At 51.9% G+C, this 26,880-nt stretch overlaps 3 protein-coding genes across 7 annotated transcripts; 2 read left to right on the top strand and 1 right to left on the bottom strand.

Moving 5' to 3' along the window:
- The first annotated feature begins 2,441 nt into the window (after nucleotides 1-2,441).
- LOC102150120 (uncharacterized) lies at nucleotides 2,442-3,892 on the top strand. 2 transcript variants are annotated; one of them, XM_023633031.2, is made up of 3 exons: nucleotides 2,442-3,084; nucleotides 3,298-3,486; nucleotides 3,709-3,892. In XM_023633031.2, the coding sequence occupies exons 1-3, from the start codon at nucleotides 2,584-2,586 to the stop codon at nucleotides 3,742-3,744; spliced, it is 726 nt and encodes a 241-aa protein (XP_023488799.2). In that variant the 5' UTR covers nucleotides 2,442-2,583; the 3' UTR covers nucleotides 3,745-3,892. The 2 variants fall into 2 exon arrangements, with proteins under 2 accessions (XP_023488799.2, XP_014593728.2); XM_014738242.3 differs by having other exon boundaries at nucleotides 2,442-3,486.
- Nucleotides 3,893-6,338: 2,446 nt separating this feature from the next.
- Nucleotides 6,339-11,626, top strand: LOC106782936 (UL16-binding protein 3-like). 2 transcript variants are annotated; one of them, XM_070256407.1, is made up of 5 exons: nucleotides 6,344-6,483; nucleotides 7,407-7,670; nucleotides 7,918-8,193; nucleotides 8,818-8,950; nucleotides 10,178-10,708. In XM_070256407.1, the coding sequence occupies exons 1-4, from the start codon at nucleotides 6,399-6,401 to the stop codon at nucleotides 8,925-8,927; spliced, it is 735 nt and encodes a 244-aa protein (XP_070112508.1). In that variant the 5' UTR covers nucleotides 6,344-6,398; the 3' UTR covers nucleotides 8,928-8,950; nucleotides 10,178-10,708. The 2 variants fall into 2 exon arrangements, with proteins under 2 accessions (XP_014593718.2, XP_070112508.1); XM_014738232.3 differs by lacking the exon at nucleotides 8,818-8,950 and having other exon boundaries at nucleotides 6,339-6,483; nucleotides 10,178-11,626.
- Nucleotides 11,627-18,985: 7,359 nt separating this feature from the next.
- On the bottom strand, nucleotides 18,986-25,277 carry LOC111771386 (UL16-binding protein 1-like). 3 transcript variants are annotated; one of them, XM_070256404.1, is made up of 5 exons: nucleotides 24,984-25,248; nucleotides 23,820-24,083; nucleotides 23,304-23,579; nucleotides 22,493-22,621; nucleotides 21,126-21,260 (listed from the first exon to the last, which is right to left on the bottom strand). In XM_070256404.1, exons 1-4 carry the CDS (start codon nucleotides 25,111-25,113, stop codon nucleotides 22,503-22,505), a joined length of 789 nt encoding a protein of 262 aa, XP_070112505.1. In that variant the 5' UTR covers nucleotides 25,114-25,248; the 3' UTR covers nucleotides 21,126-21,260; nucleotides 22,493-22,502. The 3 variants fall into 3 exon arrangements, with proteins under 3 accessions (XP_070112506.1, XP_070112504.1, XP_070112505.1); XM_070256405.1 differs by lacking the exon at nucleotides 22,493-22,621 and having other exon boundaries at nucleotides 18,986-21,260; nucleotides 24,984-25,277; XM_070256403.1 differs by having other exon boundaries at nucleotides 18,986-22,621.
- Between the last annotated feature and the right edge of the window lie 1,603 nt (nucleotides 25,278-26,880).

The following is a 26,880-nucleotide window of genomic DNA, read 5'->3' as shown; positions in this document are numbered from 1 at the left end:
TTTGGGTCTCCTGGGGGAGAAGGTAAACACCACCAATGCCTGGACAGACTTGACCCAAACGCTGGGAGAAGTGGGGCAAGAGCTCAGGATGGTCCTGCCTGTCATCAGACTGGAGAAGAACAGGACCAGGGGTAAGTATGGGAAGGGGGAGAGGAGATGGGGACAGTCAGCAGGAGAGGGAGGAGCAGAGCACACGCAGGGAAGGTGCTGGGCTAACAGAGCTGAACAGGCGTCCAGCCTCAGAGACGAGGTGACCTAATGGGCAAGAAAGGGCAGGTCACAGAGGAAAGAATAGAGGCCCCTGAATGTGCAGACACACTTGACCTGCTGGGAGATGACGAAGCTCTCAAGAGCCCAGGATGATGTCTTTGTGGGGGGGTTGCAGGTCTTCCCACCCACAGGTCAAGCTGTGTTGTCAGCGTGAAGCAGGACGATACACTGGTGCGTCCTGGCAGTTCAGCATCAATGGACAGACAGCCGTCTTTGGCACAATGAGCGTGAACTGGACAGTCATTGATCCCGGAGCCAGAGGGATCCAGGAGGAGTGGGAGAACAGCCAGGACCTGGCAGAGCATTTCAGGAAGCTCTCAGCAGGAGACTGCAGTCACTGGCTGAGGGAATTCTTAGAACACTGGGAGAAAGTGCTGGAGCCCACAGGTAACTGAGCAGGGGCAGAGGATGGGGTAGCTCTCTGTAAGGTCTACTGCCTCCCCGTGTGGATGTGAGTCTGTGTGGGTATTTGAAAATTTGACGGATGGATCGATTGATTGATTCCCGGTGGACTTCCTGTCTGGAGAGTCAGCGACTGCCACAGGACTTCCCACCATCCTCCTTTCCCATCCCTCCTCTCTCAGCATAGGAGCCCCCTCGCCCGTTGACCAATGATCCAGTTACTTTGGATGTTAGATGGTCCCCAAATCTCTCTGCATCATTGTGCTTCCAAGCCTTCTGTTCTTCCTCTGTTTTAGTTATTTCTTAACCGGGTAAAATATCCCTTTTTATGAAACCTTCACCACCCTCCCAGACAGAACTAAGCACCCCCAATTCTGTCATCTTCAAAAAAGTCTACCCACAGTAAACATGTCACCCCATAGGGTGATCAGATGGACATTTGCTGTCTCCCTCAGCACAAACATGAGGTCCATGAGGACACAGCACATCCCCTGTTTATCTTTATCCCTCAGGACACTGTCATACTGAAGGAAAGGCTTTCTATCCACTGAGCCCTGGACTTCCCACCAGGGCTGTTCAGGTCTGGCCTGAGGTTTGACAGTGAGGTCGAGGCAAAGAGAGTGAGCATCTGTGAGAGAAAACGCAGGTGTGGCCCTGGGGCTCCCTCTGAAGGGCCTCGCTGCAGGGGGAGGAGTTGCCATCCCAGCCCCCTCCATCTTCTGGATCCTTGTCCTGTCTCCCCTTTACCTGGCTGAGGTTTAGGAAAACACTTTGATGTAAAATCCGTGGTACCATGGACTCCCCAGGTGGACATTCTGTTATCAGGAGGATTCATGTGACAAATATTTTTAACAACATCTACCAAATTGTGAAGTAGAAAATATACACGACAGTTTTTGTCCTCCTGGGACTTAAAATAAGCTGAACAGACAGGACTTTCAACAGAAAGGGAAAAAAGACACCATGGGACACACGACAAATTCCTGGTGAGTCCTGGGTACTCAGGAAAGGCTTCCTGGAGCAGAAGGTGAGACCCGGCAGGAGAGGGAGAGCTGTCACATGTGAGCACAGTACCAGGTGGGGTGCCTGAGGCTGGGGTCCACACCCTCCAGAACTGAGTGTAGGTAGGTAACACCTGGGAGCGGGTCCAGCTACACCACACCCTCACTGTGGTGAGAGCACATAGGCAGGTGCTCATCTGCCTGAAACCTGGGTGAAGTCCTCCGTTTCCTTGTCTCCTCACCCTCCCAGCCAGGAAAGGAGATTCCAGGACACTCATCATGGTTCAGAATGTTCCAGGCTCCTACCAGCAGCAGAATGTGCCAAAGAAGACAAGCAGTGTGACATGGCAGCGACATTTTAGGAGAGTAACTCGCAAAAGTGGCTAGGCATGGTGGGACCTGCCCAACGTCCTCACTCTAGGACCACTGAGGAGAAACTACTGAAATCCAATGGGAAGAACAATTATACCAAAGGAACATTTTGTAAGTAATCAAAATGTAGGTGCTTATGTTTTTTTTTCAAAAAGTGACATAAAAAACAAAATTCACTTTAAGTAACCTCTCTTTCTTCTCTACCCACTGCAAAAACCTCTTCCGCTGTGAGCAAGGCTGCTGGAGGCGAAGCGAGCTCCTCTCCCCACCTTCCACAAACTACCTTCCTGTCCCTTCTCCCGCTGCGTCTTTGCCCCCCCCCATCTTCCCCTCCATCATGCCCTGCTCTCTCTCACCTCCTCTCTCCGCTCCTAACCTCTCAAACTCTTTCCTCTCAGATGATTAAGATTCGCTGTCACCAAGTGCACCGGATGTTAAGCAAACTCACTGAGGACAGACAGCACCTGCTCTGTCGTAAAGACGGGGTGACCATGGATTCCAACCATCCTGCTGGAGCCCAGGCCTCAAGAAACCCCAGATGTCATTGCTGGTCTCTGTCCACCTGCCGGCTCCAGACTCCTCCGAGGGCACCGGAGGAGCAAGGTCAGAGCAGAAAGTCTACGGATTTCCGTCCTCTCCCCATCCAGCGGCAGCACCCCCTCCTCCGCCCTGCAGCTGGCTCGCAAGTGGGCCCCCACGCTGGTCCCAGCCTAGTCTCAGGGGCTTCGGGAGGACGCACCCGGCCCTGGGTCTTCCTCCCCCCGCTCCTCCCCTCCTCATCTTCTCGGGTCTGAAGCCGGCGGGCCAGGAGCGCAGTCCTGGACTACGCCAGTCCATGCTGGTGGCTGCGCGTCTGTCCAGGTCCCGCTGGGGCGGGGGGCCGAGGACCGTCCCCGGGGCGCCGGGTCAGTTCTCCGCACGAGGGTCGGGGACACTGAGGATCGATCGCGGCTGCGGCGAGGGGACCGAGGAACTGGCCGCCGCCCTTTCACCAGATGCTGTTTGCAGATGTGGCGGCGTCTGCAGACTTGAACCACAAGTAAAGTTCTCTGAGCCGGAGCTCGGCGCGGTGCCCTGGCGGGCGGGGCGAGGGAATCAGGACCCGCAGGCACTGCGCCAAGGCCGCCAGGCGATGCCCCCGCGCTCGGGGACACTGTGGTCACCAGGTGGGATCCGTGCCGGGAACAGCCTTAGGGAGAAGGAGGGGACTCCGCCTGGGGGAGCAATGAGAGGGCGTTCTCTGCACCACCAGGAAATGCGGGTGACGCTCAAGTTCCTTCCTGCTGCAACTCCAAAGGATGCGGGTGACGCACAGATTCCTCTCTGCTGCCAACTCCAGGGGACCTTGGAGACCGGGGTCTGGAAGAGGGGCAGACAAAGGACTCACAGAGCCACCTTCCCGTCCCCCCTGCCTTATATCCACTATCTCTACCCCAACCAGGTGTGTCCACTCCCACTCTTCTGACACCCCCAGGCTTCCTCACCCCACCCCCTTCCCTACTCTGTCTCCGCCCAGTCTTCTTCATACACAAACATACACATTCCTCCTCCATGGGTGTTTTGGGACCCCCACTCCCAACCTTGTGCCTGCAAGGAGGAGTTTATCCATGCGCCCTTTGTAGGCTGGAGAGGCCAAAGAGAGTGTAATTGTGTCTTTGGTCAGAGTCTCCAGGCTGAGTCTCTGAGGAGCAGAAACTGAGGAGTTGAAACCAGCTCAGCCGTGTTAGGCGTGGGAGGGACCCAGCAGGCTGACTTACCACGGCAACCCTGGTGGCACTACCTGACAGCTGTCACTCATTCTTGGATGGAGTTCCTCATAAGTCTGGCTAAAATAAATAATAAAAATAAAATAAAATAAAAGTACGTGGTATCAGGCATTTAATTTATTCTCCCGACTGTCTTTCCCCCTTTTGGGAACAAGATCAATCTGGTTATACATCAAACAAGCCTTGGGATGTTGGTGTTCTCTACATGTGGAGGGAGGTGAGGACCAGGGGTGTCACTTTTCCACTCCAAATTGATTGATAAAGTTTCTCCTCACACTTCCTGAAGATAATGAGTCATCTTCTCCCGCCTCCTCTGGGTCCTCACACCCGAGTTCACAGAAAGAAGATCACACTTGGTGAGAGGGATTTGTATACTCGTGTGCTCCACATTCACGTGGGCATTGGGAATACAATTTGTCCCCGTATCACTTTTGCTACAGAGCCTAGGAACATGCTGTTGCTCAGTCACTCTGAGATCAATGAAGTCCCTTGAGGAACAGGAGCTGAGAGAGGGCTTTCCTCGTGCATGGGGCCCACTTTACAGCACAACCATCCATGGTGAAAGCGTACCCGAATCTATGAGTCTAATTGCACCTCCACTCACTTCATCGCTATGAATGCTGCCCATCCCCCACAGTGAAGCCCCAATGCATCCTCATCTTGGTCTTTGTGAGGGTGGCGGATGTGGTGAGCCAAAATGAGAGGGAGGTTGGAGTCCAGTGGGCCCTGCCTGCTGGGGGTTCCTTGCCTCCTGTGAGGACTGGGGAGACCCTGAGTCCCACTCTGCCCCATCCATGAGCCTTTTCCCCTTCCAATGAGGAAAATACACTAAGGCCTCCTACTGCACATGTTCTCCATGTGGAGAGGATGAGCTCCAAGGGAGGAGAAGTCCCCAACATCCGGAGGCTGCGGGAACGTGGAGGAGGCCCGTGCCAGGACACAGGGCCTAGGTGCACTTGAGGACTGAGACATGGGATAGCAGCAAACTCTGTGAATTCACAGGTGTAAAGGAGATGAGAAGGTTCTGGCCTGATTTGCTAGGTTCTTTATGCAGGAGGGGCCTGTGCTGGGTGGTGTGGAAGACCAGAGACACACAAGGAGTGGGCAGGACCGAGGTTTGGGTGTGCAAGGTCTTGGTGGGCCCAGATGATCTGTGTGTGGGAAGAGACTCCCATGCATAGGGCTGGGGACAGGAGCCTGGAGTGAATCCCCGGGAGGAGGCAACCAGGAAGGGCCTGGCAGCCCGACCCCGTGAGGTGGGTGAAGTGGGCAATTGACTGGGAGAACAGGAGGAGGGCAGAAGGCTGGCATTAGATCACTGGTGGGATGGCCTGGTGGGAGGAGGACAGGCCTCTGTGGGAACCTGGGCTGTTCCCGGCTCACCCCCATGCAAGCTCCTGGTCCCTAGACTCACACCAGGCCACAGATTGTGAGGAATTGCCTCCTGAAGCAATTTTAATGGAAATGCACTATAGATCACACTTCCAGAAACAGGAATCGGGTATCTGGATGAAATTCTGGCTGCTTGTCCTCTGCTATCTTCTTCATCTTTCATTGCATCAATTTCCACATTTGTAACTTAGGAAATGCTGCCTCAGGGAGTGACAAGGGATTCAATGAAGACATGGTGCAGGTGACCCTCAGCAAGCATCATGCTGAGAACTCACCTCAGGTCTCCTAACTCAGGTGTGAGTGCTGCCTGGTCGGGAGTCCTGGACCAGGGTCGCTGGTGATGAGAGAGACGGATCATGCACTGCCTTCCTCTGTCACTTCAAGTGCCTTTGACGTGTGGAATTAAAGCCCCATCAGGCCCCACTGGGGAGAAATCAAGCATCTTTCTCACCCTCAACATACGAGTGTTTCCCTCATCATGTCCTGGTGAGTCCACCATTCCTGAAATGCCTGGCGAACAGTGTGAGAATCCCACAGCCACAGAGGCTAAACCCGCAGTGCAGGATCAGCGGCCTGGGGAGGAGAACCCTCTAGAAGCCTCCAGGCTGCACCGGCACCGCTTTGAATCCTTGCCTGCAGCAGAAACTGGGAAATACACATTCGGAGGTCTGCACCCCAAACTTTCCCAAACACGAGTTACTTTATCTACAAAAAGGCCTTGGGCTCCGCTGGGATCAAAACTACTAGAAAACATCCCGTCAATGACACAGCTAAGGGCTGTGTTCAGTCCCCTTCATGAAGACGGGAGTATTCTGGAGAAGGAAAATCTTGCGTTATTTAAGAAGAGAGGAGTGATTGTGAACATGGAATAGAGACGGGAGGGCCAGGAGGATGAGTGCAGGAAAGAAGGGCTGAGGGGCAGGGGGAAAAGGGAGAGAGACTTCGGCTGCATGAGGAGACTGGAAATAATGAATGACGTGAGAGTCACCAGACCCACCAGACCCAGACCAGGAGAGAGACGGGGCGGGAGGAGTCTTCCGGCATGGCCTGGGAAGCTGGCCAGGAGTGCGAGGAGGGCGAGGAGAGGGGGCCCTGGGGTGAATGTCGGCGGACGTCTGGCCCCGCGCCCAGAACACTTGTGTCAGTGGGGCCAGTGGGACGGGCAGCTGGGTCCCCGTCCCTGCTGCATGTAGCAATGTGGTGGACTGCAGGCTCCAAGTTCACTCTGGGTCTCCTGTCCCTGGTCCTGCTCCCTCAGCGGGCCTGGGGCCTGGCGGCAAGTGAGTTCGGAATGGAACCTGGAGGGAAGTGTGGTGAGGGATGGTTTAGAACTGGGAAGGGGACGCGGGGCTCACGGGCGCTCGGGTGCCTTCTCGGGCAGTGGTGCTGCCTTCTCCCCTTAAGTTTCCACTGCGGGCTCGTGTCCAGAGGAGTGGTTGTCTCCTCTGGGCAAGGGGTGGGCCAGGGAGAGAGGCGACTCTGGCGAATAAGAAATGCTGAAGAATGGGGGTAGGGACGTGGGTGCAGGGGAGGGAGAGAGGGCGCGGCGGGAAAGGCTGCTGAACCCCCAGGGCACCCGAGGCTTGGTCAGGAGAGGGGACATTCCCACAGGGATGCGAACCCTAGACACCATGTGCCCTTCTCTGCTCACACCACTGTCCCCACACACCCTCCATCCTGCCCACCGCTCTGCCCCAGGAACTTCCCAGCGCCCCTGCCCAGCGGCTCACCGCACCTGCAGACCCAGCCACTGTCCCTCCAGAGTCCCTGCTCCTCCACCCCAGCTCACAGCCTCTCACTGCTCACCTCACCTTGTCCCCACGCACCGCAGTGCCTCCCAACACCTTCCCAAATGGGAACTGTCCCCAGTCGCCTCACTACCAAGGGACCCCTTATCCCCTTGCCTGAGGACACAGTCCAGCAAAGGCCTCCACGCCTTGTCCCCAGAACCTGGAGTAGCAGGGACGGGAGGCGGGGGCGTGGATTCTGCCAGGCAGACACCTCCTGCTCCTCCCCCTCCTTCTGCATTAAGGGAGGGGCACTAGGCTGGAACTGCTGGGTGGGCAGGCAGGTCTGGGTGATGCATGCTGTGCAGCCCAGCCTTTCAGAGACTCTCTGGCTGTCCCTGAGGGGTGGTGGGGGTGGGGGGGCCTAGGGGTTCCTTCTCCCTACCCCAAACCTCACCTGTGTTTTTCCTTCACAGAAGCTCTGTCTCTTTCCTATAACTTCACCGTCCTCCCTAAGGCCAGCCGTGGACAACCTTGGTGTGAGGTTCAAGGCCAGGTCCATGAAAAGACTTTTCTTTCCTATGACTGTGGGAGCCAGGAGGTCAAATCCTTGAGTCTCCTGGGAGAGGAGGTGAAAGGCACGAGGGCCTGGCAAGAACAGATGGAAATGCTGAGAGACGTGGGGTACTTTCTCAGACAGCAACTGCTGGACCTTAAACTAGAGAAATACACGGACAGGGGTAAGTGGGAAAGTCCAAGTGAGCAGGTTATGAGGTTAGGTGCATTGATTGTATTCATGTTAAAAAAAAAAAGAAAAAGGATGTTGGTCATTTCTAAGCAGCCCAGCAGGAAGGGTAGGCCTTGAAGGAGACAATGGGATAGATGCAAAGGGGCCCAGAGGCCGGACAATGGAGTGGGGTGGGGGCAAAGGATTAGTCCAGACCAGAGGCTGACCTCTATCCCATGATGGGGGGGGGGGGGGGGCAGACCCTCTCCCGCTGCAGGGCAGGATGCTGTGTCAGTGGAGAGCCAATGGGCGCACAGCTGCATCCTGGCAGTTCGGCTTCCAAGGACAGACATTCCTCCGCTTTGATTCCAAGAATGGAACCTGGACAGTGCTTCTCCCTGGAGGCAGATGGATGAAAGAGAAGTGGGAGAGTGACAGGCATGTGACTAAGTTCTTCTGGAACATCTCCATGGGCGACTGCAGGAGCTGGCTTGAAAGTTTCATGGTGCACTGGGAGAAAATGCTGGAGACAACAGGTACCTGAGAAGAGGAGGAGGAAGGGGCAGCTCTCTGGAGAAGAGAGCAACACACCCTACAGTGTGTGTGTGTGGTGTGGGGGTTTGAAAGAGTGATCCATCGCCATAGGTCGGCTCTACCATCCTTCCTTTCTCTTCTCACTCCTGGCATCTCTTCCTCACTGCACATGCCTCTTGTCCACTCACCGTGGACTTCTGGCTGACCCCAAACAAGAGGGCATCCTTTGTGTCCAGACCTTTTCTTCTTACTGTTCCCTCTTCTTAGCCTCACTTTCCTTTTGCATCTCAACTGGTTTATTTCTGGAAACCCCTCAATCCCACCCCAAATGTCAGCTGCTGAGAGGACTTCTCTCCCACCACCCTCAGGTGTCACCTCCTCCTCTGTCACAGCAGCAGTGATTGGTGACATTGTAACTCTTGTTTCTTTCATTAGCTGGCTGAGCCCCTTGGGAACAGGGCCCATCTCCTCTCTCTTCCTACCTCAGGGCCTGTCACAGCAGCTGCCACAAGTAGAGGGGGAGAAAATGTCCACATTGCAGGTGTCTGGGGCAGCAGGGGTTGAGGAGGAGTCTCTTCACATTTAGGGTCTGGACAAAGGCTGTCACTCTTCCTTTTCCATTTCAGCATCACCAACTGTGGCCGCAGTTAACGGCCAATCCAGGGCCTCAGTCATTACCCCCATCGCCTGGGTCCTCCTGGTGACCCTCACCTGCTCTATTCTCATTGACCTCTGAGGCTGAGTCTGTCATGGTAACAGGTACTGAGGGCAGATAGCCTGATATGAGGGATGGCGGAAGGGTGGATTCTCAGCCCAACCCTGCCGACTCACTGAACTTTCTCATCATGGGAATGCGATCAGGAGACTAAGGCCTCATACTGTTCCATAGCAATAACTTGGACAAGCTCAGCCCTGGGTTCTGCTGTCTCCTCACTGGAAAGGCCAGTGGGAAAGGGGAGGGGCCCACCCCAAGGCTTAGGGCCTGTTGATACTAAAGGGGTTTAGTAAAGTCAGGCCTGACTCAGACCAGAACCCCTGTTTGGGAGAGTCTGTTTGGGCCCAGTGGGAGGAGGTGTGGGGACAGCAGGCTCACAGGTCAGAGGCAGGACTCACATTTGAGTGAGAGCTGTATGGTGGCTCCATGTGATGTGTCAAGGGTAAGAGGACTCATCCAGGGGGTCAAGAGCAGAGGGGCCTGGGTCTAAGCCCAGGAGGAGGTCTGGGAAGGCCTTGCAGCCTCAACTCAACAGGCTGGAGTGCAGGGCTGCGTGCCCACAGAGGGTGCCGTGGGTCCCAGCAGGTGAGACAGAAGGAGAACAGTAGAGCCTGTGTAGGAGGAGGTCAGGAGGAGGCCCGTCCTCCACGGAACAAGGGGAATTGTGGCTCAGTATGTTGCATCACCTGGCAGCCAGCCTCCTGCAGACCCCAGATCCTGAGCCACTGAGTGGCGCCTCCCTGGAGCAGAGGTGACTCAGGGGATAGGTGGGACTGAGCTGCTATTGGTGCTCACAGATGAGCCGGACCAGGGATGGATGCGGCAGGGACCATCACACTGAGAGCTCTGTGTGCTGCTAGCTAAGAGGCTGGGAGAGGAGGATAAGACAGGTATTTGCCAGCAACCTTCCCCAAGGCTACAGGTATCAGGATGCAGGCCCTTCTCTTCCATCAGAGCTCCCACCAGGTCCTTTAGGCCCTCCCATCAGAGGCTGGACCAGGACCTGAGTAAAGGGAGCAGGTGATTCGTTACTTGATCTAGTCGTGAACGTAAACATTTGGCAGCAGGGCCTGGGGCTGCCTGTGGTGTGGGAAAGGGTGGGGGAGATTGGGACAAACTGGTGGAACCAGGGAGCAGGTGACAGGTGGGGAGAAATACATGACCCTCAGTGAGGGCTGTACTCAAGATGAGGAGTGAGGGGGAAGCTGACCCTGGAGACCTGACCCAGGATTTCCTCAGCCACTTGGAGCAACACTGTTTCTTTTCTGAAGGCTGACGATGCTCCCGAGGAGGTCCTGGGTGTGTGGTCCGTGTCACGACTCTGCCTTTTGGTTGGCTGCCTTTGGATCACCTGCTGTTTATTTCAAGACCACCAGGAGCTCAGACCTTACAAATCCAGAGACCACCATGAGATCATGATGAGACTGTCCATGCGACATCTCAGGTCCCTTACTGCATTGGGCGGTTCTCCTATTCAGCGCCTTTTGTTAACATATAGTGCCCCTTCTTCTTGGTGCTCAGTGGTGGGATTCCTGCATTTCAACCTGAACTGCTCCAGCAAGAAATATGAAGAAATATGAAGGAGAACGGTTTCCATCTTGTCTGCATCCTGATCCTGTTCTTGCAAATGTTGTTGTCAGAAAAATATCACGTCAGACTGCAGAACCTCAGGGATTCTTTCTCTATCCTGAAAAACAACTTCATTGACTTTTCAACAGAGCAACGTTTTCTTTATGATTTTCCCCTTTTGTAACTTACCACCCTTCAATGATATTTAAATAAATCTCTCTATTCTAAAAAAATTAATCGTTTTTACGTTTTCTTTTACCACCCAGTAGAGACTTCGTGGCATCGCTATTCCTCCACGTTGCGGGGCACTTACAGCTGGTGATTCTGCTGGATTTTGTGGAAAGAGAGAATTGAAGGATCCCTCTGAAATGAACAAGCAGTCCAGCTGTCGGTCGCCAGTTTATCCTGATGCCCCGGTAGAAACAAATATTCTGGGACTTAAGGAAGGAGGATCTTCCTGATTTCAGCCCAGATCCCCCGCCCCAGCAGTGACTGTCCTGTGATCCCTCCACCCTGGCTCGCCTCCTTCAGTGAGAAGTCCGTCTTCACAGCAGAAGCAGCTCTACCTGTAGGAGGTGTTTTCTTTCCCCTCAGACACAGGATCAGTATCCAGAATACGTAGTGACCTCCCACAAATCCGTAAAAATAAGTCCAATTCTCCTAACATTTGAGCAAATGTTTTCAGCAGTTGGGAGAAGGTGAATAAGCCTATGAGAAAACTGAACATGTCCCAAATCATCAAGATCATGCAGAAAAACAGTGTGCACCCTTACACACCCAGCAAACGCACACGCTGTGAAACATATCAAGTCATGGACAGGAAATGGAATAGCAGGAGTTCTCCTACACTGTTAGTAGGAGTATAAATGGAGTCACTCCCTTGACATATGTTTTACCAGATCCCCACAGTGGACGATGTGTTCTTCCTATGACACGGCTGTCCCAGTGTTAATTCCAGGCTGGCAAAGGTGGACCCCAGAGCGTGTGGAGATATTGCTCATTGCAGTGCTGTGTGACGTAGCAAAAACTAGCATTAAGATATCCAACTGAAGTAGGATATATTTCTTAAAATGGTTAAAAGATTTCTATTTCTATTTCAGAGTAGATTATCTGAAATTCTGTTAAAAATAAAACCACCACATGACAGATGCAAAACTTTTAAACCTTTCCAATATATATTCGAAAACTTCTGGTTGACAAACAATAGCACTGTTCGCATGAATCCAAATCTCTCCACATACATTTAAAAATTACCCAGGTCAACAAAAGGGGCAAAGAAAATACCTTAACCCACATCTTCAGCTGATAAAGGACATGAAAAATACCTCAGTCCGTCAGTTCCTTTGAATCGACAGAACATTATTATGACAATGTTGAAACTTGTGGTGATTATATCGTGGTGATATAGGGGAGCGGCCTGATTAGGAAATACGTTCTAAGTATGTATGTCCTCAGAGGACATCACAAAAAGTGGGGGACATCAATGTGAGAGCTCACTGTTATATGGTTCAGCAAGAGAGGTGCTCGGCACAGTACTCACAACTTCTGTATCACTTTGTGCTCCTATCAAAAGTTCTTATTGGGGGCCAGCCTGGTGGTGAAGGAGTTAAGTCCACATACTCTGCTTTGGCCGCCTGGGGTTCGCTGATTCAGATCCCCGGTGCAGACCTACGCATGGCTTGTCAAGCCATGCTGTGGTAGGCATCCCACATATAAAGGAGAGGAAGATGGCCATGGATGTTAGCTCAGCGCCAGTCTTCCTAAAAAAAAAAGTTTTTATTGTTGCTGAAAATGGGAATGTAAGAAAAACTTAGTTATCAGAATGTGATGGAAGAAGGTAAATGCCTCAAGAAATACAGTAGACATCCCGCTCCTTGTCTAGAGGCAGGTCCTCCCCCGATGTTCCCTTCTCACCCGCTGTGCTCCAGCCTTCCTCAGCTTCTCCCTCCTCCACCTCATCAGCATGGTCAGCAGAGGCCCTTCTAGAGATGAAAGCAGCTCAGACCAGGAATGGGGGTGTGCAAATTCGCTGTTACAGATCCTGAGCCTCACTTGGATGTGCTAGTTGGCAGGTAACTGACTCAGAGAAAAGGGCTTAGCAGCTCTTCTGAGCTTAGATCCATCCTGTACAGTGTTTGTGTGTGTGTGTGTGTGTGTGTGTGTGTGTCTGTCTGTCTGTCTGTCTGTCTGTCTGTGTTTGTGAGTATGTTCCCAATGACTTTTCCTCTTGAAACTCATGACTGCTGAGGGCTTTCCCACATATCCTTTTAGTCGCATTTAACCTGCTGAAATCTCTTCCTCTCCAATACCCTAAGCACCAGCCACTCTGGCCCACCAGCCAGTCCTCACCATCGCGCTTCCAGGCTTTCTGTGCTGGCCTATCCTCTGTCAGGTAGTCTGGTTGCCACTGGTCACGACCGTGTGGAACTTCAGAGCTGAGCACAAATATCATCTCCCGTTAAGTCTTCCTTACCCTGCTGTTTTAGTCACAGTTCTCCAGAGACCCAGGACCGGATTGATGTGGAGAGAGAGAGAATGATTAGAAGGAATGAGCTCATGTGATAATGGAGACCATCGAGTCCACAATCTGCAGTGTAGACTGGCACACTGGAGCCCAGGGGAGCCAATGCTGCAGATGAAGTCTGAAGGCAGTTTGCTGGGGGAATCCCCCTCTTAGGGGACATCAGTCGTTTTGATCCTTTCTGGTCTTCAACTGATTTGACAAGGCCTACCGACATCATGGAGGACAATCTCCTTTACTCCAAGTTCACCAATTTAAATGTTCATCTCATCCAAAACGTTCTCCAAATTGACAGATAAAATTTCCCATCACACATCCCCAAGATAATGAATCATCTTTTCCCCCCTCCTCTGGGTCCTCACACCCGAGTTCACAGAAAGAAGATCACACTTGGTGAGAGGGATTTGTATACTCGTGTGTTCCACATTCACGTGGGCATTGGGAATACAATTTGTCCCCGTATCACTTTTGCTACAGAGCCTAGGACATGCTGTTGCTCAGTCACTCTGAGATCAATGAAGTCCCTTGAGGAACAGGAGCTGAGAGAGGGCTCTCCTCCTGCATGCGGCCCACTTTACAGCACAACCGTCTGTGGTGAAAGCATACTCAAATCTATGGGTCTAATTGCACCTCCACTCAGTTCACTGCTATGAATGCTGCCCATCCCCCACAGTGAAGCCCCAATGCATCCTCATCTTGGACCTTGTGAGAGTAGCAGATATTGTGGGCATAAATGAGAGGGAGGTTGGAGTCCAGTGGGCCCTGCCTGCTGGGAGGGTCTTTGCCTCCTGTGAGGACTGGGGAGACCCTGAGTCCCACTCTGCCCCATCCATGAGCCTTTTCCCCTTCCAATGAGGAAAATACACTAAGGCCTCCTACTGCACATGTTCTCCATGTGGAGAGGCTGAGCTCCAGGGGAAGAGAAGTCCCCAACATCCGGAGGCTGTGGGAATGTGGAGGAGGCCCATGCCAGGACACAGGGCCTGGGCGCACTTGAGGACAGGGACATAGGACGGCTGCAAGTTCTGTGAATTCACAGGTGTAAAGGAGATGAGAAGGTTCTGGCCTGATTCCCTAGGGTCTCTATGCAGGAGGGGCCTGTGCTGGGTGGTGTGGAAGACCAGAGACACACAGGGGCTGAGCAGGTCCCAGGTTTGGGTGGGGCAAGGTCTTGGTGGGCCCAGGTGATCTGCGTGTGGAAAGAGACTCCCATGCATAGGGCTGGGGGACAGGAGCCTGGGTTGAATCCCCGGGAGGAGGCAACCAGGAAGGGCCTGGCAGCCCCACCCATGAGGCTGGGGGAAGTAGGCAAGTGACTGGGAGAACAGGAGAAGGCAGAAGACTGGCAGTAGAGACCTGGCAGGATGGCCTGGTGGGAGGAGGACAGGCCTCTGTGGGAACCTGGGTTGTTCCTGGCTCACCCCCATGCAAGCTCCTGGTCCACAGCAGACCCCAAGTTGGGTGGAATAGGCTCCTGAAGAAATGTTAATGGATATAGACTATAGATCACAATTACAGAAGCAGGAATCAGGAATCTGGATGAAATTCTGGCTTCTTTCCCTATGTTAGCTGCTTCATCTTTCATTCCATCCATTTCCTCATTTGTAACACAGCAAATGCTATCTCAGGGAATGACAAGCGATTCAATGAAGACATGGTGCAAGTGGCCCTGAGCCACACTTGCTGAGGACTCCCCTCACGTCTCCTAGGAAAGTCATGGGCCAGGGTCCCTGGTGATGAGAAAGATGGACCATGCACTGCCTTCCTTTCTCACCTGAGGTGTCTTTGATGTGCGGAAAAACCCCCAAACACAAGACCCACCAAACAAGAATCAAGAATCTCTCAGGCTCAGCAGTCTGTGCTTTACCTCTTCATCCCCACATGAGCCCACCATTACTTAAATACTTGTTGGACAAGAGTCAGGTAAAAGTCAAAAAACCTACAAACACCATGTGCAGAAGCAGCAGCCTGGGGAGGGGATCCCTCTAGAGGCCTCCAAATGGTGCTGGAGCAGCTCTGAATCCTTGTCTGCAGGAGAAACTAGGACATACAAATTCAGAACTCGGCACCCCAAACTGTCCCAAAGAGGAGTTACTTCGCTAACAAAAGTTCTTGGGCTCCAATGGGAGGGAAATTCCTAGAAAACATAGATGATGACCAGACAGCCAAGGCCTGTGTTCAGTCCCTTTCGTTACGACAGGAATGCTCTTGACAATAAAACTCTTGGGTCATTTAAGTAGAGCAGGAACGGATGTGAGTTTGCAACAGAAACAGGAGGGGCAGAAGGATGGGCGCAGGAAATGAGGGCCAAGGTGCAAGAGGAGAAAGGAGAGAAACTTCAGTGGGAGGAGGAGAGGAAATGACCTCCCTAAACCCTTCAGCACCGTACTAGGCAGTGAGGTCGGGGGAGTTGGGAAACACAACCAAGAGAAACACCACGGGCCAGGCATGCAGGACCACAGGCCCTAAGCCTTGGCATGCGGTCCTCCCCTATCCCACTGGCCTGGCCAGTGAGGAGATGTCAGAACTCAGAGACGAGCTTGTCCAAGTTATTGCTATGGAGCCATATGAGGTCTCAGTTTCCTGGTCTCTTTTCCATGATGAGAACGTTCAGTGAGGGGCAGGGGTTGGAATGGGAATTCTCCTTTGCCCGTCCTCAAACCGGGCTATCAGCTCTCAGTACCTGTGACTGTAAACGACTCAGCCTAGGATGCAAAGCAGAATACAGCAGGTGAGGGTCACCGGAAGGACCCAATTGATGGGCATGATGGCTGTGACCCTGGATTGGGCTGCAGCTGAGGCCGTGGTCGGTGATGCTGAAATGGAAAAGGAAGAATAACAGCCTTCGTCCAGACCCCAAATCTCCTCTGTGGTGACTCTTCCTCAGCTCTTGCTGCCCCAGACAGTCCTACAATGCATTTTCTCCCCTCTCCTGTTCTCCCAGTCACTTGCCCACTTCACCCAGCTTCATGGGTGGGGCTGCCGGACCCTTCCTGGTTGCCTCCTCCCAGGGATTAAACGCAGGCTCCTGTCCCCAGCCCTATACATGAGAGTCTCTTCCCACACACAGATCACCGGGGCCCACCAAACTCCTGCCCCACCCAAACCGGGGTCCTGCCCACCCCCTGTGTGTCTCTGGTCTTCCACACCACCCAGCACAGGACCCTCCTGCATAAAGAACCTAGTGAATCAGGCTAAAACATTCAGGTCTCCTTTATACCAGCCAATTAACAGAATTAGCTGTACCCCATGTCCCTAGTACAGACAGGCCCTGTGCTCTGGTGCACGCCTTCTCCACTTTCCCATGGCCTCAGGACGCTGGGGACTTCCTATCAATTGGAGCTCCTCCTTTCCACATGGAGAATGTGTGCAGTCTAAGCTCCTAGTCTATTTTCTCATTTAATGGGGAAAATGTGCAGTGGATGGTGGCAAAGTGGGACTCAGGGGTCTGGCCAGGCATCACATGAGGCGAAGACCTCCCCAGAGGACAGGGGCTACTGAACTCCAACCTCTCTCTCATTTCTGCTCATAATATACACTGCCCTCTCAAGGACCAGGACAAGGAGGCATTAGGGTCTTCCCACTGGGGATAGGCAGAGTGTTCAAAGCGATGAGTTGAGGTGGGACTAAAGCCACGGAGTCGGGGATGGTTTGGCCACGGATGGTTGTGCTGTAAAGTGGGGCCCCATGCATGAGGACAGCCCTCTCTCAGCTCCTGTTCCCCAAGGGAATTCAATTGATCCCAGAGTCATTGAGCTATAGCATGTCCTACCTTCCATAAAACAAAAGTGATAAAGGGACATATTATATTCCCAATGCCCACATGAAGTGTGGAGGACACAAATATACAAATATCTCTCACCAAGTGTGATGTTCTTACTGTTCAGACAGAGAGGAGGGGAGAGGAGATGACTCATTCATCCTGGGGATGTGTGATGGGAAATTTTATCTCTCAACTTGGAGAATGTTTTGGATGAGATGAACATTTAAATCAGCGAACTTTGAGTAAAGGGGATAGTCCTCCATTAAGTAATGTTGGTGGGCCTTGTCAAATCAGTTGAAGGCCTGAAAGGAGCAAAGAGACTGGCATCCTCAAAGAAAAGGGAATCCCCAGCAGACTGCCTTCAGACTTCGTCTGCACCATTGGCTCTACGGGGTCCAGTGAGCTAGTCTACACAGCAGATTGTGGACTCGATGGCCTCCATAATCATGTGAGCCCATTCTTTATAATTCTCTCTCTCTCTCTCTCTCCACATCAATCCGGTCCTGGTCTCTGGAGAACCGTGACTAAAACAGGAGGATAAGGAAGACAACGGGGGATGATATTTCTGCCTAGCTTTCAAGTTCCGCAGGGCATTGACCAGTGGGTACTGGAATCCCCAACAGAGGATTATGTCAGCACAGAAAGCCTGGAAGCGTGATGGTGATGACCAGCAGGTGGGCCAGAGTGGCTGGTCTTTAGGGTATTGGAGAAGAAGAGATTTCAGCAGGTGAAATGTGACTAAGAGGATACGTGGGAAATCCCTAAGCGGTCATGAGTTTCAAGCAGAGAAGTCATTGGGAACACTCACACACACACAAACAGACACAGACACACACATCCCCTGTAAAGGATGGCTCTAATCTCAGAAGAGCTGACAAGCCCTTTTCTCTGAGTCAGGTACCTGCCACTCTCCAAGTGAGAGTCAGGATCTGTAACAGAATTTGCACACCTTCTATTCCAGGCCTGACCTGCTTTTCTGTCTAGAGAGGCCTGGGCTGACCATGCGGTTGAGGTGGAGGAGGGAGAAGCTGAGGGAGGCTGGAGCACAGAAGGGGAGAAGGGAACATCGGGGAGGACACGCCACCCCAGGAGGCAGGAGCTCTGTTATATTGCTTGAGGCTTTAACCTTCTTCCATCACATTCCGAAAATTAAGTTTTTCTTTGATTCTCATTTTCAGTAGCAATAAAACTTTTGATAGAAGCATAAAGTGATACAGAAGTTGTGAGTACTGTGCAGAGCACCTCTCTTGCTGAACCATATGATACTGAGCTGTCACATTGATGTTCCCCACTTTTGGTGATGTCCTCTGATGCCGTATACTTAGTACGTATTTCCTCCAAACCAGGGTGCTCCCCTACCCCACAATATAATCACCGACATAGACTTCCGGTCACTACATGACCGCTGTCTACTCCTCAGACTCCATTCAAGTGTCAACATTGTTGCAGCAATGTCCTTTCCAGTCAAAGGAACTGATGGGTCGAGGTATTTTTCATGTCCTTGAGCAGCTGAAGACGTGGGTTAAGGTATTTTATTTGCCCCTTTTATTGATCTGGGCAATTTTTAAATGTACGTGGAGAGCTTTAGATTCATGTGACCACTGCTATTATATGTCAACCGGAAGTTTTCAAATATACATTTGAAAGGTTTAAAAGTTTTGCATCTATCAGCTGGCGGTTTTATTTTTAATAGTATTAAAGACAATCTACTCTGAAGTGGAGAGAAATAGAAATCTTTTCACCATATTGAAAAATATATCCTACTTCAGTTGGCTATCTTAATGCTGGTTTTTTTGGCATGACACACACCACCACAATAGACAACCACATGCTGTGGTGTCCACGTTTGCCAGCCTGGACCCAACAGTGGGATGGCTGTGTAGTAGGAAGAACACATCGTCCACTGTGGGGCACTGGTGAAATACATGTCAAAGGAGTGACTCCATTTACACTCCTACTAACAGTGTAAGCAAACACCCGTTATTCCATTTCCTGTCCTCCACCTGATATATTTCACAGTTTGCCCATTTGCTGGGTGTGAGGATGCCCATTGCTCTTTTCTGTTATCTTGATGATGTGGGATATGTTCAATATCACCTTCTCTGAACTGCTCAAAACCTTTGCTCTAATCTTGGGACAATTAGACTTATTCTTATGGATGTGTAGAAGTTCACTATATATTCTGGATACTGATCCTCTGTCTGAGGGGAAAGAAAACAACTTTCATTTTTTAATTTTTATTTAACTTTTTATTATTATTATTTTTTATTGAGTTATTGACAGGTTACAATCTGGTGAAATTTCAATTGTACATTAATGTTTGTCAGTCATGTTGTAGGTGCACCACTTCACCCTTTGTGCCTACCCCCCACCCCACCTTTCCCCTGGTATCCACTAAACTGTTCTTGGTCCATAGTTTTAAATTCCTCATATGAGTGGAGTCATACACAGATTATCTTTCTCTCGCTGGCTTATTTCACTTAACATAATTCTCTCAAGGTCCATCCATGTTATTGCAAATGGAATGATTTTGTTCTGTTTTGCAGCTGAGTAGTATTCCATTGTATATATGTACCACATCTTCTTTATCCATTCGTCTGTTGATGGGCACTTAGGTTGCTTCCACGTCTTGGCTATTGTAAACAGTGCTGCAATAAACATTGGGGTGCACAGGACTTCTGGGATTGCTGACTTCAAGCTCTTTGGATAAATACCCAGTAGTGGGATGGCTGGATCGTATGGTAGTTCTATTTTTAGTTTTTTGAGAAATCTCCATACTGTTTTCCATAGTGGCTGCACCAGTTTGCATTCCCACCAGCAGTGTATGAGGGTTCCTTTTTCTCCGCAACCTCTCCAACATTTGTTGCTATTAGTTTTAGATATTTTTGTCATTCTAACGGGTGTAAGGTGATATCTTAGTGTAGTTTTGATTTGCATTTCCCTGATGATCAGCGATGATGAGCATCTTTTCATGTGCCTATTGGCCATCAGGATATCTTCTTTGGAGAAATGTCTGTTCATGTCTCCAGCCCATTTTTTGATTGGGTTGTTTGATGTTTTGTGGTTGAGTTGTGAGAGTTCTTTATATATTATGGATATTAAGCCTTTGTCAGATATATGACTTAATTTTTATTTAACTTTTTAAAAAAGATTTTATTTTTGCTTTTTCTCCCCAAAGCCCCCTGGGTACACAGTTGTGTATTTTTAGTTGTGGGTCATTCTAGTTGTGCTATGTGGGACGCTGCCTCAGTGTGGCCTGATGAGCAGTGCCATGCTCGCACCCAGGATCTGAACCAGTGAAACCTCGGGCCACTGAAGTGGAGCGCGTGAACTCAACCACTTGGCCACAGGGCCAGCCCCAAAAACAACTTTAGAAGTAGAGATTTTTCGACTGCGCAGACGGACTTCTCACTGAAGGAGGCGAGCCAGGGTGGAGGGATCACAGGACAGTCACTGCTGGGGCGGGGGATCTGGGCTGAAATCAGGAAGATCCTCCTTCCTTAAGTCTCAGAATATTTGTTTCTACCGGGGCATCAGGATAAGCTGGAGACAGACAGCTGGACTTCTTGTTCATTTCAGAAGGATCCTTTAATTCTGTTTTCACAAAATCCAGCAGAATCACCAGCTGTAAGTGCCCCACAACGTGGAGGAATAGCGATGCCACGAAGTCTCTACAGGGGATAAAAGAAAACTAAAAAATAATTAAGTTTTTTAGACTATAGAGATGTTTACATAAATGTCACTGTAGGGTAGTAAGTTACTAAAGAGAAAAATCATAAATAAAACATTGTTCTGGGGCCACCAGGTGGTGCAGCGGTTAAGTTCACACATTGTGCTTTGGTGGCCCACGTTCCGCCGGTTCGGATCCTGGGTGCCAACACTCATCAAGCCATGCTGTGGCAGGCATCCCCCATATAAAGTAGAGGAAGATGGGCATGGATGTTAGCTCAGGGCCTGTCTTCCTCAGCAAAAAGAGGAGGATTGGCAGCAGATGTTAGCTCAGGTCTAATCTTCCTCAAAAAAAAAAATGTTCTTTGCAAAAGACACAGAGGTTGTTTCTCAGGACAGAGAAAGAATCCATGAGGTTCTGCAGTCTGACACGATATTTTTCTGGCAATATCATTTGCAAGAACAGGGTCAGGATGCAGACAAGAAGGTCATTTTCCAAAACGAAAGAAGAAGACGGAACATGTTCTCCTTCTTGATGTTTCCTGCTCAAGCAGTTCAAGTTGAAATGCAAGAATTCCGTCACTGAGCACCAAGAGGAAGTGGCACAATATGTTAAGGAAAGGCACCGAAAAGGAGAATCATCCAATGCAATGAGGGACCTGAGATGTCGCATGGACTGTCTCCTCATGATCTCATGGTGGTCTCTGGATTTGTAAGGTCTGAGCTCCTGGTGGTCTAGAAATGAACAGCTGGTAATGCAAAGGTGGCCAACCAAACAGCAGAGTCGTGACACAGACCACACTCTCAGGGCCTCCTTGGGAGCATCGTCAGCCTTCAGAAAGGAAACAGTGTTGGTCCAAGTGGCTCAGGAAATCCTGGGTCAGTTCTCCTGGGTCAACTCCCCAGTCACTCCCCATCTCCAGTGCCACCCTCACTGAGGCTCCTGTATTTCCCCTCAGCTGCCACCCGCTCCCTGGTTCCACCAGCTTGTATCAACCTCCTCCTCCTTTTCCCATATCACGGGCAGCCCCAGGTCCTGATACCAGAAGTTGAGGCTCATGACTATAGCAAGTAATGAATCAATCTGCTCCCTTTACTCAGGTCCTGATTCTCCCTCTGACGGGAGGGCCTAAAGGACCTGGTGGGAGCTCTGATGGAAGAGAAGGGCCTGCATCCTGACACCTGTAGCCTTGGGGAAGGTTGCTGGCAAATACCTGTCTTTTCCTTCTCTCCCAGCCTTTTAGCTGGCAGCACACAGAGCTCTCAGTGTGATTGGCCCTGTCCCCCACCCCATCCATCCCTGGTCCAGCTCAGCTGTGAGCATCAACAGCAGCTCAGTCCCACCTATCTCGAGTCACCTCTGCTCCAGGGAGGCGCCACTCAGTGGCTCAGGATCTGGGGTTTGCAGGAGGCTGGCTGCCAGGTGATGCAACATACTGAGCCAGGATTCCCCTTGTTCCGTGGAGGACGGGCCTCCTCCTGACCTCCTCCTACACAGGCTCTACTGTTCTCCTTCTGTCTCACCTGCTGGGACTCACGGCACCCTCTGTGGGAACGCAGCCCTGAACTCCAGCCTGCTGAGTTGACGCTGCAAGGCCTTCCCAGCCCTCCTCCTGGGCTTAGATCCAGGCCCCTCTGCTCTTAGCTTCCTGGATGAGTCCTCTTCCCCTAGATACATCACATAGAGCCACTATGCGGCTCTCACTCAAATGTGAGTCCTGCCCCTGACCTGTGTGCCTGCTGTCCCCACACCACCTCCCACTGGGCCCAAAGAGACTCTCCCAAACAGAGGATGTGGTCTGAGTCAGGCCTGACTTTGCTAAACCCCTTTAGCACCAACAGGCCCTAAGCCTTGGTGTGGGCCCCTCCCCTTTCCCACTCGCCTTCCAGTGAGGAGATCAGAACTCAGAGCTGAACTTGTCCAATTGCTATAGGGCGATACGAGGACTTACTCCCCTGGTCACATTCCCATGATGAGAAAGTTCAGTGAGGGTGCAGGGGTTGGGCTGAGAATCCACCTTTCCCCCCCCTCACACCAGGCTGTCAGCTCTCAGTATCTGTTACCATGAGGGACTCAGCCTCGGAGGCCAAGGAGAAGAGAGCAGGTGAGCATGGTCACCGCGAGGACCCAGGTGATGGGCATGATGGCCGTGGCCCTGGATTGGGCTATAGCTGGGGCCATGGTTGGTGAGGCTGAAATGGAAAAGGAAGAGTGACAGCCCTTGTCCAGACCCCATATCTCCTCTGAGGAGACTCCTCCTCAGCTCTTGCTGCCCTAGATGATCCTACAATGCAGACATTTTCCAGCCCTTTACTTGTGGCAGCTGCTGTGACAGGCCCTGAGGTAGGGAGGGAGAGGAGATGGGCCCTGTCCCCAAGGGGCTCACCCAGCTAATGGGGGAAGAAAGGGTTACAATGTAACCAATCGCTGCTGCTGTGACAGAGGAGGAGGTGACACCTGAGGGTGGTGGGAGAGCAGTCCTCTCAGGAGCTGACATTTGCGGTGGGATTGAAGGATTTCCAGAAATAGAACAGGTGAGATGAAGAAGAATAGTGAGACTAAGAAGAGGGAACAGTAAGAAGAAAAGCTCTGGACACAGAAGGATGCACTCATGTTTGGGGTCAGCCAGAAATCCACGGTGAGTGGATGAGAGACATGTGCAGTGAGGAAGAGATGCCAGGAGTGAGAAGAGAAAGGAAGGGTGGTAGAGCCGACCTATAGCCCTTATTCTCCCAGGAAGAACTCGCTGTGGATGGATCACCCTTTCTCACACACACACACACACACACACACACACACACACACACACACAAGGTGAGCTGTGTTGCTCTTGTCTCCAGAGAGCTGTCCCTTCCTCCTCCTCTTCTCAGGTACCTGTTGTCTCCAGCATTTTCTCCCAGTGCACCATGAAACTTTCAAGCCAGCTCCTGCAGTCTCCCATGGAGATCTTCCTGAAGAACTCTGTCACATCCCTGTCACTCTCCCACCTCTCTTTCATCCGTCTGCCTCCAGGGTGAAGCACCTTCCAGGTTCTGTTCTCCGAGTCAAAGAGGAGGAAAGTCTGTCCTTGGGAGCCGAACTGCCAGGATGCGCACGTGCGTCCATTGGCTTCACACTGACACAGCATCCTGCCCTGCAGCGGGAGAGGGTCTGTCCCCACCGTGGGAAAGAGGTCAGCCTCTGTTCTGGACAAATCCTTTGTCCCCGGCCACCCCAGTGTCCACCCCTCTGGGCCCCTTTGTATCTATCCCATTGTCTCCTCCAAGGCCTGCCCTTTCTGCCGAGCCACATGGGAATGACCAACATGCTCTTTTTTTTTTTTACATGAGTACAATCAACGCACTTAACCCCACAACCTGCTCTCCCCTGCACTTGGACTTTCCCACTTACCCCTGTCCGTGTATTTCTCTAGTTTAAGGTCCAGCAGTTGCTGTCTGAGAAAGTCCCCCACGTCTCTCAGCGTTTCCATCTGTTCTTGCCAGGCCCTCGTGCCTTTTACCTCCTCTCCCAGGAGACTCAAGGATTTGACCTCCTGGCTGCCACAGTCATAGGAAAGAAAAGTCTTTTCATCGACCTGGCCTTGAGCCTCACACCAGGATTGTCCAGGGCTGGCCTTAGGGAGGATAGTGAAGTCATAGCAAAGAGAGTGAGCATCTGTGAAAGGAAAACGCAAGTGAGCGCTGGTGTGGGGAGAAAAAGACCTCTAGGCACCCCCATGGCTCCCATCTCTGCCACAGCCAGAGCGTCTGAAGGGCTGGGCTGAAGAGCAAACCCCGCCCCCGCCCGGCCCCGCCCCTTCAGCAGCTTTAGGCTCGTGCCCATTGGTTGCTGGAGGAGGAGGCGGAGTCTGTCGGGCAGGAACCACGCCCCCGCCTCCCGTCCCTCCTACTCTACGTTCTGGGGGCCAGGAGTGGGGGCTTTTGCTGGTCTGTGTCCTGATGCGAGGGGACAAGGGGTCAGTTGGTAGAGAGGTGATTGGGGGCAGTTCCCATTTGGGAGGTGTTGGAGGCCCTGAGGTGCATGGGGACGGGGTGAGGAGGGCAGTGAAAGGCTGTGAGCTGGGGCTGGGAAGCAGGGACTCCGGAGGGACAGTGGTTGGGGCTACACGTGCCGTGAGGCGCTGGCCAAGCGCGCTGGGAACCTCCCAGGGACAGCGATGGGGAGGATGGAGGGTCTGTGAGGACAGCGTCGTGAGCAGAAGAGGGCAGGCTGCTTCTCGGGTTACGACCCTGCCGGAACACCCCTGTCCTGCCCACGCCCCGGATGCCTGGAGCTCAGGATCCCACTTCCAGAGGGGCGGGCTGGCTGGGCCCTGGGGGCTTCAGTAGCCTTTCCCGCCACGCTCTGTCTCCCTCCCCTGCCGTCCCCTCCCTTGCTCCGGTGTTTCTTATTCGCCAAATTCTCCCCTTGCCCGCAGGCGACAACCAACGAGAGGACGGGAGCCTGCGGTATATACTTAAGGGGAGACGGCAGAGCCCGTGGGCCCCCGCGTCCCCTTCCCCGTCCTAATCCATCTCCCACCACACCTCCCCGCAGCTTCCATCCCTAACTCACGTGCATCCCGCGGACAGTCCCCCTGCGGGAGCAGGAGCAGGAGCAGGAGCAGGAGGCCCGGAGTGAACTTGATGCCCGCCGTCCACCCCATTGCTACCTGCAGCGGGGACGGGGACCAAGCTGCGCGCATAGCCCGGTAGGCTGTCAGGCAACCTGAGTACCCCCTGGCGCGAGAGCGCGGACCAGACTTGACCACTGGAGTTCTCAAGGCCCGCCCTCACCGGCCGCGGCGCGTCGCCTCTGCCGCCTCCGTCGCCTCGCCCCGGCCCGCCCCGCTCCTCCCCTGCGCGACCTGGACCGGCTCCTTCTCCCCTGGCAGGCGCTGCTCGGCGGTGCTGCCCAAACGGATGCGGAACCCGGGCTCTGCGGATTCCGCCCCCCTCACCATGCCCCTTGGCCCGGTGCCACCCAGCCCTGCCTCGCCTGGTCTGGATTTGGTGATGCTCTTGTTACATTATTTCCAGGCCCCTCCTCAGCCCTTCTTTCCCGAACCTCCTCCTGGCCCTCCTGTCTCTATTCCACATTCACAATCATTGCTGGTCTTCTTAAATGAGGCAAGATTTTCCTTCTCGAGAACACTCCGGTTTTAGAAAAAGGGGCTGAACACAGCCCTTAGCTGTCCTGTCATCGACGGTACGTTTTCTAGTAGTTTTGATCCCAGTGGAGCGCAAGATCTTTTGGTAAACACAATAACTCCCCTTTGCGAAGGTTTGGGGTGCTGTGTTCCAAATTTGTATTTCCAAGTTTCTGTGGCACAAAGGGATTCAAAGCGGCTCTTTCTGTGAGAACACAGCCCTGAACTCCAGCCTGTTGACTTGGGTCTGCAAGGCATTCCCAGCCCTCCTCCCCGGGTTAGACCCAGGCCCCTCTCCTCTTAGCCCCCTGGAGGAGTCCCCTTCCCCTTGACACATCACATGGAGCCACCATGCAGCTCTCACTCAAATGTGAGTCCTGCCCCTGACTTGTGTGCCTGCTGTCCCCACCCCACCTCCCACTGGGCCCAAAGAGACTCTCCCAAACAGGGATTCTGGTCTGAGTCAGGCCTGACTTTGTTAAACCTCTTTAGCATCAACAGGCCCTAAGCCTTGGGGTGGGCCCCTCCCCTTTTCTTCTAGCCTTTCCAGTGAAGAGATATATGAACTCAGGGGTGAGCTTGTGAAAGTTATTGCTTCCAAGTTATATGAAGTCGAAAGAAAAGCTCATGTTTTAAACTTACAGAACACATCAAGACTCAACCCACAGTAAGTGAAATAAGCCCATTCAACACAGCAGGTTAGATCCTCAGGAAATACAGATATAAAACTATCAATAAAACTGTAAAGTATCTGTATTTAAATCATTAAAGCATAAGGAATGAATAAAAACATTTCAAATAATGAGACGCTATCATAAAAGACCAGCTATATTTGAAATAGAACCAGACAAAACTTCTAACAATAAAAGTTTAAAATTAAAAACTCAACTTATTGGTGAACCAGCGTATTAGACCTAGTTTCAATAGAGCATCAGTGAACTGGATGATTAATTTGAAAACTCATTCAAAACTCAGTGGTGAGAGTTTCATTCTGAAACTAAAGAGAGAGGTAGAAAATAGGGATCCACAATGAAATGGTCCAACTTACATCTAACAGGGCTTCCAAAAGCAGAGAAGAGAGAAAATGAGGGAGAGGAAACTTTCAAAGAGCTGATAGCTAAGTATTTTCCAGATTTTGTGAAAGACATTAATCTTCCATTTCTGGAAACACAATAAATCCCAAGTAGGAAATATAAAGATCAGTTCGCTCCTAGGCACGTTGTGGTGAAATTGCACAATATCTTCAAGATCTTCAAAGAGAAAAACTTGAAGAAGGAAAAATTGTAAAGCAACCTTTGATAAGATTCTCTTCAATGGAAAGGC

Source organism: Equus caballus, chromosome 31 (genome assembly GCF_041296265.1).
Source record: "Equus caballus isolate H_3958 breed thoroughbred chromosome 31, TB-T2T, whole genome shotgun sequence".
In the NCBI taxonomy this organism is placed as follows: Eukaryota; Metazoa; Chordata; class Mammalia; order Perissodactyla; family Equidae; genus Equus; species Equus caballus.
Note: the sequence above shows the minus strand (reverse complement) of the source record. Positions and strands in the feature narration are given on the sequence as shown.